Raw genomic sequence first — 18,911 nt, 5'->3', positions numbered from 1 at the left:
TTTGTGGTAACTTGTTATGGCAACCCTAGGAAACTACTACCAGTATCTACTCTGTGGCTAGGCATGGTTCCCCACTCTGGAGTTACAGCAGTAAACAAAACTGCACCCCTGAGGCTGGCCCGGTGGCGCAGCGGTTAGGTGCGCACGTTCCCCTTCAGTGGCCCGGGGTTCACTGGTTCGGATCCTGGGTGCAGACATGGCACCGCTTGGCAAGGCATGCTGTGGTAGGCATCCCACATATAAAGGAGAGGAAGATGGGCAAAGATGTTAGCTCAGGGCCAGTCTTCCTCAGCAAAAAGAGGAGGATTGGTGGCAGATGCCAGCTCAGGGCTAATCTTCCTCAAAAAAAATAAAAACTGCCCCCCTGCCCTCACAGATCTTACACTCTAGTGAAGGAGATAGACAACAAAGAAACACATAATACAATGACAGTACTGTGGTGCTCCGAGAAAAAAATACTGTAAGAAGCTAGAGGACGGCCAGATGAGGGTGATAAGGGTGGTTAGGGAATCTCTCTAGAGGTGTTGTAACTCAAATAAATCTGGACTATGGAATTTCAGGCTGGACGTGGGTAATGCTATTTAAATTTGTGCCCCTACATTAATTGGAAAGAAAACTTAGCAAGAACAGAAGCTCAGCAATCAACAGACCTAAACTTGCTCAAGAGACCAAGATTCTGAAATATATGAAAATGGTTTCTCAGATGGACACCCGGTCTTTCTCCTCCCTTAAGAGTTTCTGGAAATGGGAGAGTTCCCAGCTCCTCCTGTCCCTCCCACATTTACATCTCTTCTAGAAGGTAATACCAGTACTTTTGCTCCTTCCTCCTTTTGCTGCATCCTCCCTCTGTGAAGCTCACCAACCTCATGGGTAGACCCTAAGGCTCAAGGGTTAGGGTGATCCAATCATCGCCCTCAATAAAGATGGCAACCTCCACAGACCAGAGAAGAGTCATAGCTACCCTATGTCAACTCCAGCTCCAGAGCTTAAACATCTGTCTCACTTCCCAACACCCAAGAATGGGCAAACGTAACACCTGGCGGAGTCACCTGGGTCATTTGCAGTAACATGAAGAGCCAAAAAATTCTTAGAGGTCATCTTTAAACACTACTACAAATACTTATCTGTGTTTAAAATTTTTCACACTCACAGCCATGAAGTTCAAGCATCAGACTTCTTCGCAAAAACCAAACATTTTCAATGTTTTGCTTCAGTAAAGTTCCTTTGGCAATTCCAGCAAAGATAATGCCAATTTATCTGAGATCATTTGAATTTAATTTACACTTTAAGAGTGAAATTAACTGAAATACAAACACTAGGTGTTGGTCAATCCCTGAAAGTGTTTAAACTGAAAAACTTTGATGATTTCAATATAAATATTCCACAAATTTCAAATAGTAGCTAATAAACTTCTATAATAACACAAAGTAAATAGGAAAACAGGGCCATCACATTCAGTTTTATCTATGCCATTCTTAGTGGCTACTCCTTTTTCCATTCCTTCTCTCATTCGCTCAGATTGAAGCAGAAAGGACAACATGTACTGCTTTATTTCCCTTAGGACAAATTAGTGTAGGTATTTAGACCAAATTTAACTTCTTTTGACCTTAAAGAACTTGTTTGTATCCTCTATCCCGTCTCCTTCATTCCCCTTCCGCTCATGATGCAGCGGTTTCCGGGGCCTCGTCCTGCCACTCACTGAGGGCGATGGGGGGAACTGGAGGTGCGCATGGCTGTTTCAGCACCACCAGCACCTCCACCCAGGGCTTTTACCCTTGTTCCCTTACAATCTTTTCTCCACACAGCAGCCAGAAATCTCCAAAAAGTAAAAACAAAAATATTGCCCCATGAAACCTTCCAATGCTGCCCACGGCAACTAGAACACCACCCCAATTTCTTACCATGGCCTATCAAGCACCACACGAGCTGGCCCGACGCTCTCTCTCCCTCTCATTCATCGAGTTCCAGCCACACCAGCCCTTCTTTCTGTTCCTGGGCCAGGCCAGCTTCTTCCAGTTCAGGGACTTGGTACTTGCTGCTTTCCCTCCCTCACAGACTTTTCCCTCAGATCTTCAAATGCAGGCCATGCAGGTCACAGCTCAAATGTCCCCATCTCCAGAGGGGCTTTCCCCATCTCAAGTAGCTAGTGTCCTTTCACCCCCCACATGAAAATGGTTTCCCAGATGGACACCTGGTCTTTCTCCTCCCTTAAGAGTTTCTGGAAATGGGAGAGTTCACCACTTTCTGTACCATTTCTCTTATTTTTTAACACTACTTATTACACATTAAATCATGCTCATTTTTCGTGTGTCTATTTCCTGCCTGCTCTCTGCACTCATGAGCAGCTCCCCAAGAGAAAGTTCACCACTATCTCTAGTATCTAGAAAGTATCTGTCACAGAGGAAACAGATCTGCTGACTGAAGAAATGAATGAATAGTTCTGTGACTTTGGTAAGGTTAATTATAAGCTCTGAGCAACTAGCCAAGCAAATAAAAAACAGCAAACAGTTTAATTTATTATTCATTCAATCTTCTTCCTCCACTCACTAAATTCTTTCCCACATAAGAGAAAGAAACCTTAGCAAGGACAGAAGCCCAACAAACAGACATGAATTAGGCTTCAGGCTTGTTTAACAGGCCAAGATTCTGAAATACATGAAAACAGCTGCCCAGGCAGACACCTAGTCATTCATATCCTTCCATATTCATTTTAGAGCACAGTAAGGTAATGACTTGACTGGAGCAGCTCTAATTTAGAGCTTCTGAAAAGCATCAACACAGTAACTCTATCATTGGGAAAGGTTAAAAAAAAAAAATCTAAAATCAAAACACAAAGTTCATAAGGAAAGGAATGACTGCCCTTTAATTTCAGACACCAGCTAATACTTGGTTAATGAGCATGACATTAAAAAGATGAGTTAAATTTAGCAAAATTTAAAAACATTTCTTTGTACTTCTGTTTAAAACATACTTCTACCACTTTTTAGATCAATTACTATGTTTTGCATCAAGTTTTGGAGTTTTAAACGTTGATATGAATGCCTATCCTAAAATTATAGGCTCCTGAATATTTTAGATAATAGTAAATATTCTAGATTACAAATTCGGTATGAAAAATTTTAATGAAAACATTAATCATACAAAAATTAAATAGCAAAACCATTTAAAATGACTTACAATTCAAACAGATTTGGCTTACTGATATTTATCAGCTTGTTTTCATAATAACTGATTATTTTCAGCTGAAATCTACTGATAGGACGATCATGGTAACAAGAAATGAGAATAAAGTACATAAAGCTCATAAGCCCTGTGCTCAGCACATAGTGCTCATAAATATTAGTTTTTCTTTTATTATTACTTTGAAAAGACACATAAGTTTTACAAAACATGCCAACTTCAGTTAAGAGCTTCTTACACAAGAAATAGCCACATATGAGGAATCTAGCCTGACATTTTCTGAAAACAGTATTTTGGAGGAATATACTACATAAAAATTTATATCAATAACTGATAAAAATTCATCACTAATAAACTGATTTCTGGAATCTAATTATATAGCTTCATGCTACAATTTAAGAGGTCTTTTAGAGAATCATTTTTTTTTAAAAAGTAGAAAGTTACATAATCAAGAAAAGTACCTTTTAATAAGTAACCAAAACATTGTGAAATATTCCTCTTACTGCACATATGGCTCAGTTTCATCTTAATTTTGCAAAAAAAAAAAAAAAAAATGTGGGTTTGAAATAGTAAATGAAACAACTATGTTAATAGAAGGAAGCACAGCAAACAATAACATGTTACCCTGCCACGAGCTCTGCCTATTGAAATACTTTACAATTTCAGTCATGCTTTTACTATCAAACAATGTTATCCTGCCACTTCTAGTATGCTAACGAAGATAAAGCTTAACACTCTGCCCTTCTAACAAGAGCTGGAAGAGAATACAGAGATGAATGTGAATCTATAGCATGTTCTACTATATACACTCTCTAATATTCCAAATTTAACAACTTATTGAAATCCAGTCTGAGGTATATTAACACATCAAAATGTTTTAATCCACATCATAGGCTATGTACCATGCAAACACTAGAACCACAACTGCACACAATGGAAGGAGACAGTATCTGTATTTTTGCCACAGCGTTAGCTCAACTGCCACTTCATCTCTTTTTCTGTTCTTCTTCCGACGACCCTTTAGTCTGTTTTCAAAAGCCTCCAGTTCGGCCTAAATCAAAACAATATCATTTTTATTAAATTCAATACATACACTGATTTGAAATTTTCCACTTAGATGAAAATAAACAATTTGGGAAATGTCTTAATAGTAATGGAACATAATAAACATATTGACTTGATTTTTTTTTAAAAAGCTTCTCTCCACTATTGATTATATTCAACAAATTCAGAGTTTAGGTAAGAAAGGGAACTGGGGAGTAATAAAAGTATTTCAGACCATAGGCCTGACTTTGACACTAAATATAGAAACGTTTGATTAAATCAGGGTGCCCTAAAATAAAGACATCAGTTTTACACTTCAACACCGTTAATCTGCTGGGGCTCTACAATATACAACTTCTAGCAAGTGCTAAGAGATGCTGAGTGAGAATAAAGATACTTGTAATTCTAGTTTTTTTACAATGCTGGTAATAAACATTGGCAGCTTGTATGGAAGAAATTCAAGTAATGTCAAGAGAAAAAAGCCACCAGAAACTGATCCTTCTCTTTATCAAATACATTTATTCTTCAGGGGAAAAATGCTTCATGCTTTAAATCAGAATGAGTATTTTAGAAAGCAGAATTCTAAAAAGATGGTTCTAAAAAAGGATAACAATGACACTTACTATAAAATGTAAATTTTTATTCTACTGTTAGAACTTATTAAACTTTAATATATGATAATGTCACATGATATACTACATTGCACTATTAACTAAAATGTGTTATTAACTAAAATATATATGTAATATCCATGCAAAATTCTGTAAATGTTTAACAAAAGGAAATACAAACTTCAGTTAAAATATTCATTACTTTGCCCATAAACCACATTTGAAGATGACCTAATCATATCCTTAATTTAATACAAAGCGGCATTTTTCAATAAACCAAAATGTCAGAATACTGTCAAGTGGTTGCTGATATATAGAAAAAAGGTCAAAATATATTAAAAGCAGCCAAACTTGAGAACTACTGACACAGTAAAATAACTGATGCTTTAATGACGGCCCACAGTCATCAGGTATAGCTTAAATTATGTTCTACATACTCTGTTTAAAAGGTCAATAAATAGGGAATATATTTAAGATCTCCATCCATGATGGTTTATAAAAAGGGGAGGGACATTACAAACTATTCTTAATAATTTAATCTCCCAGGATTTCAGACAACCCACGTTTTACTGTATTAGTTCTGACAAGTTATTTTGGGATATTAAAAAAGGCGAAAGATTTATGCGATCTGAAGAGAAACCAGAATATTAAGCAAATCAACTTTATATCCCATAAAATATCAAAGGTCATTCTGGCCACCTTTATTTACTACATGAACTGTTTCTAATGTTTTCCCTCAAGTCATGCAAGTTTCAACGTTCTCATTCATAAAGGCAGAAGTTTAGCATATGACATACCCTACGTGATAAGTATAAAGCATCTCAAAATGCAAACTGACAAATAATTACATGTCCTTGTCAGAAAGTTAAGCCACTCTTTGGAGTATATGATCAATGCAGTATTTGAGCAAACAAGAAGTATCAGGAATGTACTTGTTATCTAGGTAACAACAAAGACAAGATAAGAATCCTGCATTTAAGAATCTAATAGGGAAATAGGGGAATGTATTACTAAAACAAATGTATTGGTTAGTAAACAGCACTTATTTTTTACAGATAATCTATAACTCAGTAAACTAGAACTCACATAACTTTAAATGAGTGAAGACACGGGCTCCAGGAAATGCCTTAAAATGGAGACCAGCATATCCCAACCCTCACCCCTCAACCAAAGGAAGAGAGAAAACTCTCATGGCTGGAGAACGGATGGAATTGGCAAGGAAGTAAATTGGGAATATACAAGATATCTGGGACTATATGTGGTCTCACGCTTCTTCAGAGGTTTAGTATAACTGGATTGAAGTAAGCGAATGGCTAGTTTTTGTTCTGTAGGAACTAAACTATTTTCTGTCCAGAATAGAGATGATTAGCTCCTAGTCTGTACTCGGAATATACCTTGTGTTTGCATAAAAACTAACTGCGATGCCAAGAGACGTAAATCTGGGTATTTTGTTCAGTTACCTGTTGTCTTCGTTTTTCCTCTTCAAGAGCAGCTTTGGCTTCCGCTTCTTTTATCTGTTTGCAGACATTTGCAAGTAAACTAACATTGTAATCATCAAATCTTACGTAGAATTTTAACATTCTATATAACTCTACACTAACTCTTCCCACTGAGACTCCACCAACCCATAACAACTTTGGGGGCTTTATATTGGAAGTTACTTTAAAAAACGCAAATGTTATACTGAAAAGTATTCCCAAGGCACTAACAGATTAGGGGTTGAGGGGAGGTGGAGTCATACTTACATAAACATTTCAGCTTCATAACTAAAACACATATTAGGTCACGATTCAAAGAGTTACATCATTGTAAACTGAAATGCTTTTAAAACTAGACTTTTTTCTCTTGAGCTGCCATACTCAGAATTTATAATTAATGGTTAAATACCACTCTTTGTCTACAGGTTGAAATTGACCATTTGCCTCAAATGCCCTATCTGAAAGGAAATCCTTAGTTGCAAACAAAATCAAGAGTTTATTCATTGATTAGGTTGACGGTGGGAAACAGTGACACCAGAGGTAAATCAAACAGCAAAGAATCCCAAAACTTTATTTTGTATTATTTTAAGCTAATTTTCAGGAGGCTCACCCTAACATTAAGACGAATGACTATGTCCCATAGCACATAACTAACTGGTACAGCACACGGAAAAATTTAGTACACACTAGACAATAAAAAGCACATCTGAGGATTCAAAACAGGCCTATAAAACCAGGCTTTTATTTCAAAAGCAAAGAAGATGAGATTTTGATTTGTTTGTAATAAGCACATAAAGAAATGCACAAAATAAACAGGGAAAGGCCATTAGCACGTTAAAAATATTTAACCTGACATTACCTCAGATGCTTTCCGCTTCATTTCCTTGCATGTTGTGTCACATTCTATTGAAATCTGATTTTCACGCACTTTGTTGCACTGCAATTCCTACAAATAAAATTTTTTTTAAATTTCACATTTTAAAAGTTTTTTCCCTCAAAGTCCTAACTATATGCCATAAAAAAGCAAAATTTCTCTAACAGCTTAGGTTATGCACATTATTTAACAGTCATGTTCATTAATATTTAATGATGATATGGTTACAAGCATTAAATGTCTTGGGTCAAAGAGTGATTATTACTTTATTTTCTCCTAACTGCAAAAAAGCAAATACCATAAAATTAAAATTATCCATTTAACAATTATTTACTAAGTACCACTATCAACTTGGCTTCAATCTTATTTTTATTCTTTACTTTTCTTTTGTTTCTTGTTATTCTTCTAAAACTTCCAGGGAATAAAATGGTCTAGAGCAGCAACATCCAACACAGCTTTCTGAGATCATGGAAATGTTCTCAGTCTGCACTACCCAATAGATTAGCACGAACCACATGTGGCTACTTAGCCCTAAAAATGTGGCTAGTGATAATCGAGGAAATGAATGCTCAATATTATTTAATATTGATTTATTAAAATTCAAACTTAAATAGCTACATGTGGCTAGTGGCCACCAAATTAGACAGTGCAATCCTAGACAGTTTTCTGGAGAGCTACAAATTTTTCTCTCAACTAGTAAATTTTTAAAAAGTTTACATGAAAATTGTTCCACAGTTTATATTTGCATTTCACTGCCTCCTAATAAAATAAAAAACCAATCTACCCTTTTCTTGACGATGTGACACCAATATTATGATCAATTTGTGTACTACGCTATAGTAAGTGGTCCTTATTTTAAACAGTCTTAGACTTTCCTTTTGTAGATCTCTGATCAACCTTTTATTCATTCCCTATTTCTTGCTGACAGATGTCACTCTTGCTCTAAATGTAGCTATTTCTATCAATTTCCCCTTTCTTACCACACTCTCAGACTCTAGTTTTTCAGTTCAAATCTACCAGAGTTAAGAAAGGAGATCATCAAATCCTGTGAGTAAAGTGCATATGTACTGTACTTTACTGAAAGCCCTTTATAGCATGGAATTTTATTACTTAAAGGGATTTTTCCTCCCCTTTAGTCTTCATTTTTGGCTGAGGTTGGTGATAAATACAGTCTTGTCCTCCAAGGATAGTCCAGAAAAAGGAAAAATAACATGAACACATATTAGAGACAAAAATAAATACTGTGTGTTTGTAGACATTAAGTCTATCAGCCTGGAAGAAGGAATCTTTTCTCATTCAAAAGGTACTTATAGAGTGCTTATTACATGCCAAGCACTGTGTTAGAAACAGGGGACACAATAAGGAAAAGCGTATAATAATATGGTAAGTGCTAAACTAATAATAATAGTTAGCAGCTACTATTGAACATAGCAGTCATTGTGCTGAATGCTATAGAAGCATTACCTCTTTTATTCCTTTCAATAAATCTACGTATGAACTCTATTCCATAGATGAGGAAACAAGGTTACCGACGTCCCTAGAATCACAAAGCTCTTAGTCATAAGCCTAAGACAAAGAAAGCCAAGAGGAAGGAGTACCTAAGTCTACCCAAGGGATTCAGGGGAAGGAAGACCTTCCCAAACAGGGAAACGCTTACACTGAGTATTACCAGGAGTCTAGTAAGCAGAGTGGTAAAGGAAAAAAAACATTGTATTTTGCACAGAAGAAGGAATGTTTATACTGCCACAAATTAAAAGGGAGTATAACATACGGCAGGACACTTAAGTAACAGATTCACAGAGGTGACTGCTAAAGGATGAAAGCGAACAAGCATGTACACTGGGTCTACATATACATACATTATTTCTTAGAAAAAGCATACTGTTTTCCCATGAATGAAGAACCAGTGAAGGACTCAGATACAGTGAAAGATTATGATTAGAGGCAAGGAAATCTGTTACAAAGCTGTTGTCAAAATCCAAGAATGAGTTGTTGCCAAGTTCTAATGAGTGATAAATTGTGCTTGGCTAATAACATGAGATTTGAGAGAAAATCTGAGACATTCCAGACTGAAAGTGGCTTGACTAAGAATTGATTTTCATGTAAAGGTGGTCCAATTTAAACATCTAAAACTTAAGGATTCAACGCCAGAAGAGGTCAAGCCTAGAAATTTAAATTCAGGACTTATCTGCCCTAGGAAACAATAGGAGGAGCTGTGAAATAAATGCAAAGATCCTCAATAAAAGCAAAAGATTCTCAATAAATTATTTGGTGAATGGATAAAGAAAAGAATGAATTTAAAGAGCAGAAAAGGAGACTAGCTTTAGGAAATAACCATAAGAACATGAAGAAAAAAGGAGTTACAACTCTGAGATAGGGAAAATCAGAGGTCAAGAAAGCAGCAAGCTTCAGGAGTCAACAGTGTCAACAGGGAGAGCAAGGCGAAGAGTGGAAAGAGACCTCTCAGCCACGGGCATCTGAGAACTCGCGACTCTTCCTCCCTAAGTTTTACTGAATGGGAGGTAGTTTGTTTCCTCGAGCTTTCCAGTCTTTAGCTTTTGTCCTTTTATTTCTCCATTACCACTATCTTATCTTAAAATGAGTTCTCTCCAAGTTTGAATGTTATTTTATAATTTTATAAGGCTGTGCATGTGAGGTTTTTTTAAGGCAACATTTTCAAAACATAATACTGATGGCAAAACACAATTTTGTGAGAGCAACAAAGGTTAATTCCAGACTATTTCTTAAACCATGAAACTCATTTTATTACTCACATTGTGTTCCTTGTGCAAGAATCTAGAGGGAATTGATTCTGCCCAAAAAAGGGCACTGAACTTGGTTCCAACACAAAATAACCTTTTACCATCAAATTGCTGAAAACTAAACTGCCAAAGTTGATTTTTAAAATAAGCATTTACAGAAATAGATGGGCTAAAAAGATTCTCGGATGGGATAAAAACATTCTAGGAAATAAGACCCTAAAATTAAAAGGCAAAAAATAAAGCCAAAGAACTACCAAAACACCAAAAAAAAACCAAAAATTTACATAGAAAAGTATTTTTAATAACTTAAAATATTTACCTTTTTTATTCTTTTACAAGGACATCTAAGCTTTACCTTCTGGTTGCAATTAAAGGGACATTCACCAGGATGGCACATCTCTTTGCATCTGTGACCACAAGGAAGCTAAAATAAAGCCAGAATAAAGCAATTATATATTTATATTTTAGTCATACTCTACCTCCCCCTCCCCCCAACAACTATGTTAAGAAGGAGTCCATCACAATAGGGTCACTCAATACTGGATAATTGGCTAATTTTTCAACTTTTTTCTTTTAGATATAAATTACCTTAATTATACAGAAATTTTAAATATTCTCTCCGATTCTACTCCAAGAGTACATCTTACATCAGTCTTATAGCTCATTATAGCCATGTGACGAAGTTCTGGCCAATGGAATGGAGGCATTTAAGTGCTCTGTGCCTGAAAGCATTTCAAGAAGGCACACTCATGTTCTTCCCTTCTCAATGTGCTGGAAATGATATCTAGAGCAATAACGGAAACTCGGGAACATTTATTTTTGCCACTATAGCTGGCCAACCCAACTCAGTAATTGCCATGATGTGTATGTGCTCCCTGTCTTTAATTATCTACTATCTTCTTATCAAGCTTTCAGAGGAAACATTCTCTCCTTTCTATTCAAATCTTATCCAAACTTTGAGAGAGGGCTTAAATCACCATACAAGCATGATATGAGTTTGCCTACATTTGAATAAATAATGATAATTATGTAAAAATCTATTTCTAAATTGTTGTGACATTGCTTGCACTGCTTTGAATTCAAAAAATTCTTTTTAGGTACTTCATATATTTCTGTCTCTCCAACCGGAATGTAAGTAAGACACCATTGGTTAGTGGTCAAATTCCAAAGTTAGATTGCCTGAATCACAGATTCCCTGTTTACTAACTGTGGGACCTTAGGCAAGTCACCTCACTTTTCTGTGCTTCACATGTAGAACTGGGAAGAGTAATAGTACTTTATAAAGCTCTTGTGAGGATTAAATGTGCTCAGTATAGTTAGGCATTATAATAAAAGTAATTATAACTTAGTTGAGGGCAAACGTCTTATATTTCTTTGTCTCTCTCATAATCACTAACAAAGATAACTTACAAATAGTATACACCTCAATAAACATTTGAATTCTCCAAATTCTGATCTTTATGACTCACCAGAATGATCCTTCAAAGTATTAACTCCACTCAATTTAAAAAATTCAGAATCCTTTTCCATTGTCTTTAATCTCTCTCTGGTGTGCAACTGAGTTCCTTGCTCTTTAATTTTTGGCTGAGACATTCACGCCAGACTAAGTTTGGATCACTCCCACTGTGCGTTTTCACTAATGCTCTCACAGGGCGGAGTGCTGCTAGAATGAGTTTCACATTAGGCATTCCTGGACCATTTCGGTTCTGTTTTTCCCTACAGCTAATGCTAGGCCTGGAACACTGCTTAACAAGCTCAACATTTATTCGTTATCAAATACTTGCCTCACAGTGGTTGTTTCAAGGCTTTATTATTACTTAACTTCACTCTCACCTTCATTCCTGCCGGTGCCTCTAGCCTGACTTCATAGAGAAGGCAGGCATTTGGAATTAGCTCACCACCCATCTTCTCTTCCCCTCAAAATATGTCTCTATTGCCTCTTGTTCTTTCCTTAATCTGTGAGGCAATGACAGCAGTCATTTCTCTAAAAGTAACTAACCACTCTACTCTAGCTTTAAATCAATGATTCTAAAGGGGAAAGTGAACAGGGAAGCATATCAGAATCAATAAAGGAAGACCTTTTTGAAATTACAAAGAAGCCTGGTTATAGTGTGGCTTCTTACTAATCAGTGTTCTCTCTCTTCAATGTGTTGAGAGTTGATGAAAAGTCAAAAAACATTAGTGTAGATGTTTTATCTTTCTGCCTCCTAAAAGACCTCATGCTCACGCTTCACAATTTCACCAACAGCTTAAAAATCTCTCTTTTCTCTGGCTGGGTCTTCTGCCTTCAACACGTATGTCCTTTCTCTAAAGACTTCATTGGATCCTGTCACCGCATCTAACTATCATTCCATGAATCTCTTTGCCTTTCACATACAGTGCTGGCAGAAGTTGTAGAAGACATACACTGGGAAGGCTGCCTGGCTCACCACAACTCCCTCAGGGGCCACGGCCACGGCTATGCTACCTGTTCCAGCGCCCTGTCTGTTGCTGCCTGTGCCAAGGGAGGCCCTGGACCCAGGTAGGCCAATCAGATTTCCTCTCCTGATAATCTGAAAACTTGAAACAGGTGGTGGTTTGAACAAAATCATCTCACTCCCGAGCCCCGTGAGCTCCTGGTGCCAAGCCCCTGGGAGCTGCCCAGATCTCGCCCTGCCAAAAGGTTGGCTGTACGGCATTTCCTTCAGATTCTGTGAACTGTCCCCTGACATCCTCCAAATATACCTTTTTTTTGCGATAAATTAGCCAAAACTGATTTCTGTAACTTGAAAGTAGAATAACAAATTCATCCAGAAGTATACTGTGCAGCATGCAACAGATGTCCCCAAAGCAAAAGTAACATTGTTAATTCTGAAAAGGTATTCAAACTCACTAGTAATCAGGAAAACGTAAATTAAAAATCACGAGATGCCATAAGATTGGCAAAAATAAAAAATTTTGACAATACCAAGTGCTGACAAGGATGTGAAACAACAGGAACTTTAAAATATTGATGGTAAACTGAAAATTTACTGATTACAAATTGGTACAACCATTTTGGAAATCAATATGACATTATTTATGAAAGTTGAAATTATACATTCCCTATGACTAAGCAATTGCTCTACGATATGCCTGGAGAAATCTGTGTACCCACATACCAGGATGCACAAATAAGAATGTCCATAGCAGTATTTTTGATAACAACTCAAATTGGAAATAAACAACTTGAAACAAACAATTTACTACCCACAGTAAAATAAACAAACACTAGTATACGATGGAATAAATGACAGCCACATGCAATAGAAATGACAAACATAATAGAGAGCAAACTAAGCAAGTCACAGAGGTTCAAACTTTTGAACTCAATATAAAATGAGGCAAACCATCAAGACTGTTTCCGGATATACATACAGGTAGTAAAAACTAGAATAAAATCAAGGAAATAATTACTAAAAATGGCAGATGGTGGTAACATACAGGATAAAGGGAGGGAAATGTAGTCAGACGGGGACTCTAGTAGACTCGAGAAATGGAATAATGCTGTACTTTTTGAGCTGGGAGGAGTTAAAGGGTGTTCACTGTTTAGCTACTTGTTAAACTGTACATATATGCGTTACGTTCTTTTCAGTATGTGATATTTCATTGTTTTAAAAAATCAAATCATTTGACAATTTCCCTGTTAGATGTACAAGTACGTGTCATCTCAAAAGCCAGGTTATATTCTTTAAAAGCTGAAAAATAGTCACAAAGAAAACTGATCAGAATGCCTAATATATAGTGACTGAATCTTCATTATAGATTTCACAGCAAAAAATAGAGGTTTTTCTAAAACGTCTGACCCTGATACTCACTTTGAAGATGAGATGCCCTCCCCATTGTACTCAAAGTGTGATGGTTTTCTTGAACCCTACTCACCCCTAACATCATTCTGCTGGCACTTCAGTAAGTCCTATCAAATGGCTTACCAATAACCAATACTGTCTAGTTCAAAATGCTCCATTTTAATTTCAATGATTAAAAAAGCTCTCTTTAAAAATAATTAAAGAAAGCTTACAAAACAACACTGTTTGTGGATAAATAACCATACCATCATCACCAGGGCTACACATATATAGCACTTACCATATTCTAAGACCTTTACACCTTACTAACTCATTTAAGACTCAGACAACACTCTGAACTGGCTATTATTATTGCCTCCATTTTACATATGAACAATTTGAGTTACAGAGAGGTTAAATAATTTGCCCAAGTAAAAAGTAGAAAAGTTTGCATAGGAATGATAAAACCAAATTCAGAAAAAAATTTAAAAGTAGAAATGTGTATGTGGGCAACAGTTTCAAGTTGGAGTTCTTAATGGTATCTTTATATTTTCTTTTAGTTAACTCCAAACCTAATTAAACAGCCCAGAAGACACACGGAGTGTATATTAGAGAAGCAGTGAAGCTGGAAGGATGTGCCTGTGCCATTCCCACAGTTCACTCTCATTCACATTCCATAAACATTACCCACTGCCTAATATGTACAACCAGGGAACCAGCAACTGCATACAAAGATAAACATGACACCTGCCCACACAGTCCCTGCCCACAAGAAATCTACAGCATGGAGAGGGGAGGAGAAAGTAAACACAAATTTATCAGTACATCAGAACGTAACAGAATCCCACACTTTAATTCTGAGCACAAGATATCTACAGCAGCTTAAAGGAACATAGGTCTTGGCTGACACAGTTCTTGATTCTGCAGCCTAGTGGTTCTCAAAGTGTGGTCCCAGACTAACAGTGTCACTGTTACATAAGAGCTTATTAGAAACGCAAATTCTTGGGCCCCATTCCAGGCCCACAAAATCAGAAACTCTTGGGTGGGGCTCATCAATGTTTTAACAAGCCCTTGAAGTGACTCTGATGTGCACTGACGTTTGAGAACACTGCTGTAGCCTTACCAATATCAAGAGGCCATAAACTAGGATGAGTGCTACTGGACACAATGAAATTCACCTGTCCATTCCTAGGTTACTCCAAACTATAATAAGCATTTGGATTGTTCCCAGCCTACAGATATATTTTTCAAGAAAGCCCAAGAAGACTCTAGCAATACCAGGAGCTCCAGAATGGCCTAGAATCCTAAATCATGAGCATAGACAAATTTTTAAATAAACAGTGCCCATTCATCTAGTCCCACCAAATGTCATAACAGCATCACAAGTGAATCACAGCCAAGGCAATGCTGAATTGCAAATTATCCTTAAGACAATTAAATTACCTTATTTCTAACTATAATATCATGCCAAGTTACTGTGTCAGATTAAAAATAAAACTCTCAACGACCTATTACTAGGATCCGAACTCGGACAGAAGAAAATTTATTTTAACAAGGGAAAACTCAAGATTTGAAGAATTCAGAAAATTAAATTTGAAATATTCTATGCCCCTAGTTTTACTTATATTAACAAAGACAGGATTATTAAAATAATCATTTATTGCTTGAAATGGTCTCCTTTATATAATCTTACATAAATTTTGACATTCCCAGGTTCTTGTTCCAACACTTCTTAAACAGAAATCATAAAAAGCCCAAAGTTTTAGTTAAAAGGAAATATGCATTGTTAACAAAAAGGCCTATCATGCATTGATTTCTGTTTTTATTTAACTAAAGAGACTACTATATTGAAGACTGTTGCCATCTCTTCCTGATTCTAAATAGGATGAGAAACACTTAGATAAGTGTATAAAGACCAAGAATTAAAAGAAAAGAGGTACTATTAATAAGTCTATAAATCAAAAGGATTCCTTTATAAATGTCCACCGAAATCAAATAATTGTCACTGCCCTGTCCCCAACCAAAAAAAACGGGGCACCCTTACTTTTAGATTGGCCAAATACAGATGCACAACTTTGGTTTCTCAAAGTATTGTCATGATAAATCACTAGTGAGTTTTTACCTTTTTACTCTGAACAATTTTTTGAAACCATTTTTGATAATTTTAGTTTGAATACAATGCATATACAACCATCAGAATCTTTAAAAACAAAACTTTATACCATATGAATGCTTTATACTAATTAATTCAAAATAACAATGAACTTTCAAGTTCACACATACACATAGAGACGTATTTGCTTTTTAAAAACCTACTATGGACTTACTGTCTAACCCTTAGGACCACACAGTTCTTCATCTGTCTATACTTTAAGTCTGAATCACATTCTGGGGAGGGGTAAGCATTAGGTCAAAATTTTAGTGTATAAAGTATACAAGGTACCTTTAAAATGCTTAAAAAAAAAATCTTCTAAGGGTCATTCCTATCCTTAATATCCCCAAATTTCATAAAGAGATGTGCATCTACCCTAACTATATGTATTACACTTTTACAGAGAGCAATCACATTTTTCTTTCTGGACCCACATTTCCAGTGAAAGACCTGAAACAGGATGACCAAACAAGAAAATAGAAAACCCAAGAGAAGCAATGCCCAAGAAATACAACTTAAAAGGATCTATTAAAACTTACCTCTTTAGGACACTGATTTTTGCAACAACTGAGAAGGTTCTTTTCATTTACATCAGCTGTGGTTATTTTTCTAAAAACAGGAGAGGAAGTTTTGATAACATTTAAACCAAAGTCCATTTTAAAGCATAAGTTTCCAAAAAATATTTCACAATCTCAAGCATATCCATAAAATTATCTTACTCATTTCATTTTCTCCTGAAAAATATTTTTAAGTGTGTCTCCATGACAATTACCTTCAAATTACTTAACCATTCTGATAAATCAAGCCATCCAGCCCTTTATCAACTATCAACAAATTAAATGCCAAAAGGGCAAGACTGCAAGAAGTACAAAACACACATGAAATAGCACCTGTGCCTGGCCTCTCTTTAATAGTTGCTGTACTATCTTTCCCTATAGATCAATCATTATTCACAATTACAGTTCTTCTTAGAGGCTCTTCATAAAAGATTAAAAACTAGTGGTTTAATATGTTTCTTCAAATTGAAGGTAGCCAGTGGGAAATGAAGTAAGCTTATTAGAAAAGCTTTTTTTCAGTCATTTTTGGATAAGCCATCTATTAATGTTGGAAGTTCATTCATTTTAGATTAGATCATTTTAGATCACTCTGTGCTTTTCTCTCTGACCCAGTAGGTAGGTAATTCAGAAAAAGTCACAAACACCAAGGAATAAAACTACTTTCCAATAGGTAGTTGAACAGAACCACCAGACACCGCATGAGTCAGCAGCTAGTGACAATCTAAAAACCCCTATCACATGGACCTCCTTTTCCTCTTCCCCATTACCTTCCTTCTCTTTCCTTGATACTTTCTTTTCCTGCTTCTATTTCCCTTCCAGACACAACTGCCAAAACATACCATAAGTTTAGCCTCATTAACCTCAAAATTATCTTAAGTATTTGTAACAAATTCGTTGTAAATGTACTCTAAGATAACCTGCAATTTTCTTGGCAAAATTTCACTTAACAATATCACAGACTTTTTTATGCTGGCTGTAATAAAAGTTGTATATTTTCATTCTTACAAGTATGGCACTCACTGCTGAACTTGCGTTAATATCATTTTGTTCCTGTTACTCTGTAATTAGGAATAAATTAATTACTTTTCAAGGCCTATATCTTTTATACCTAATTTCTATAAAACATAGTTACATGCAGCAGAAAAGGACTAAAAGGACAAGATGACTTATGAAATAACTCACTGAATTAAAGCAAATGAAATTATCAGAACAAATACTGAGACTGAAGAATTCTGCATGAAAACATGCACATTAAATATGTATTCAAGAAAAGGAAAAAGGAACTCTGGACAGCTGCAGTAACGGAAGCCAGCTCAATCCAAATGTATCCACACAACCCGCAAAAACCATTCAGCTGATCAATAACAAATAAAATCACTCAAATCCCAAGACCTCGGCATAATTAGAAGATCAAAATTTCCACAAACTTCAAATTACCTTTAAGTAGAAAAATAAATATCCATTCCTAGCAGAGCTATTTCTCAAGCTCCCATAGTAAGTGCTATGAGAGAGCTAGTGAAGTTCTGGAAAAGCTAAGCAGAAAAAAGAAGAGGGGCAGAGCTAAAATCACACCAGAAAAAGAAAGCCCACCCTAAGTGTGAAAATACCGAAAAGTTTCAGCTGATCAGAGCACTAGCTAAAGGGCAGAGACTATTAAAAGTGCACAAGAATTAAGGAACCAATCTTGGAAAGGCAGCACTCCGGGAAGAAGGTAAAAAGGGAAAGACGGCCTTTGGAGAGTACAGGATAAAGAGAAAAAGAAGCGAGAGGGGGAAATTTAGGACTCTGCAAGACCAAACAAAACCACCTCTTTTTGTCAGTATCCCCCATTAATATAGCAAAACTGCCCTCTTAACTCTCCCTAAAAACCTTCTAAAGCTATTTTTATTTTTAAAGATTGGCACCTGAGCTAACATAGGTTGCCAATCTTCTTTTCCCCGTCTTCTTCTCCCCAAAGCCCCCCAGCACATAGTTGCATACTCTAGTTGGAGGTCCCGCCGGTTGTGCTATGTGAGACGCTGCCTCAGCATGGCCTGATGAGCAGTGGCATGTCCGCGTCCAGGATCCAAATCTGCAAAGCCCCAGGCCACCGAAGTGGAGTGGGTGAACTTAACCACTTGGTCACGGGGCCAGCCCCCTAAAGCTAGTTTAGTTTTAACATTTTATTTTTAAACCTTCAATGAAATAATTTTAATATTTAAAAAGAATAAAATTTGACTTTTACAAGCGAACAAAGCATAAGTCTACAGTGTTAAGTGGCAAACACAAATTTAAGATAATATTAACAGACATTTTTCCAGAAGTACTTATGCTCAAAAAGTCAGAAATGAAGTCATATTCCCAAATTTAACTTGAGTAAAATATACTTACAAAAAGCCCACTTTATAGACTTGCATGAAATGGAGCTGAACAAGTTAGGTAAATTGTGTTAGACCATGATTAAATAG

General features: G+C 36.2%; 1 protein-coding gene across 1 annotated transcript in view; it reads right to left on the bottom strand.

Moving 5' to 3' along the window:
- Positions 1-3,337: 3,337 nt before the first annotated feature.
- LOC124236624 (NF-X1-type zinc finger protein NFXL1) overlaps positions 3,338-18,911 on the bottom strand; it is a 55,896-nt gene continuing 40,322 nt past the window's right edge. The window contains exons 19-23 of the mRNA XM_046655542.1: positions 16,447-16,516; positions 10,269-10,373; positions 7,173-7,259; positions 6,296-6,349; positions 3,338-4,231 (exon numbers count right to left, since the gene is read on the bottom strand). Of these exons, the coding sequence (XP_046511498.1) occupies positions 4,058-4,231; positions 6,296-6,349; positions 7,173-7,259; positions 10,269-10,373; positions 16,447-16,516 (490 nt within the window). The 3' untranslated portion in view covers positions 3,338-4,057. The remainder of the gene's footprint in view (positions 4,232-6,295; positions 6,350-7,172; positions 7,260-10,268; positions 10,374-16,446; positions 16,517-18,911) is intronic.

Source organism: Equus quagga, chromosome 3, assembly GCF_021613505.1.
Source record: "Equus quagga isolate Etosha38 chromosome 3, UCLA_HA_Equagga_1.0, whole genome shotgun sequence".
Classification (NCBI taxonomy): Eukaryota; Metazoa; Chordata; class Mammalia; order Perissodactyla; family Equidae; genus Equus; species Equus quagga.
This window is presented reverse-complemented; position numbering and strand designations above follow the sequence as displayed.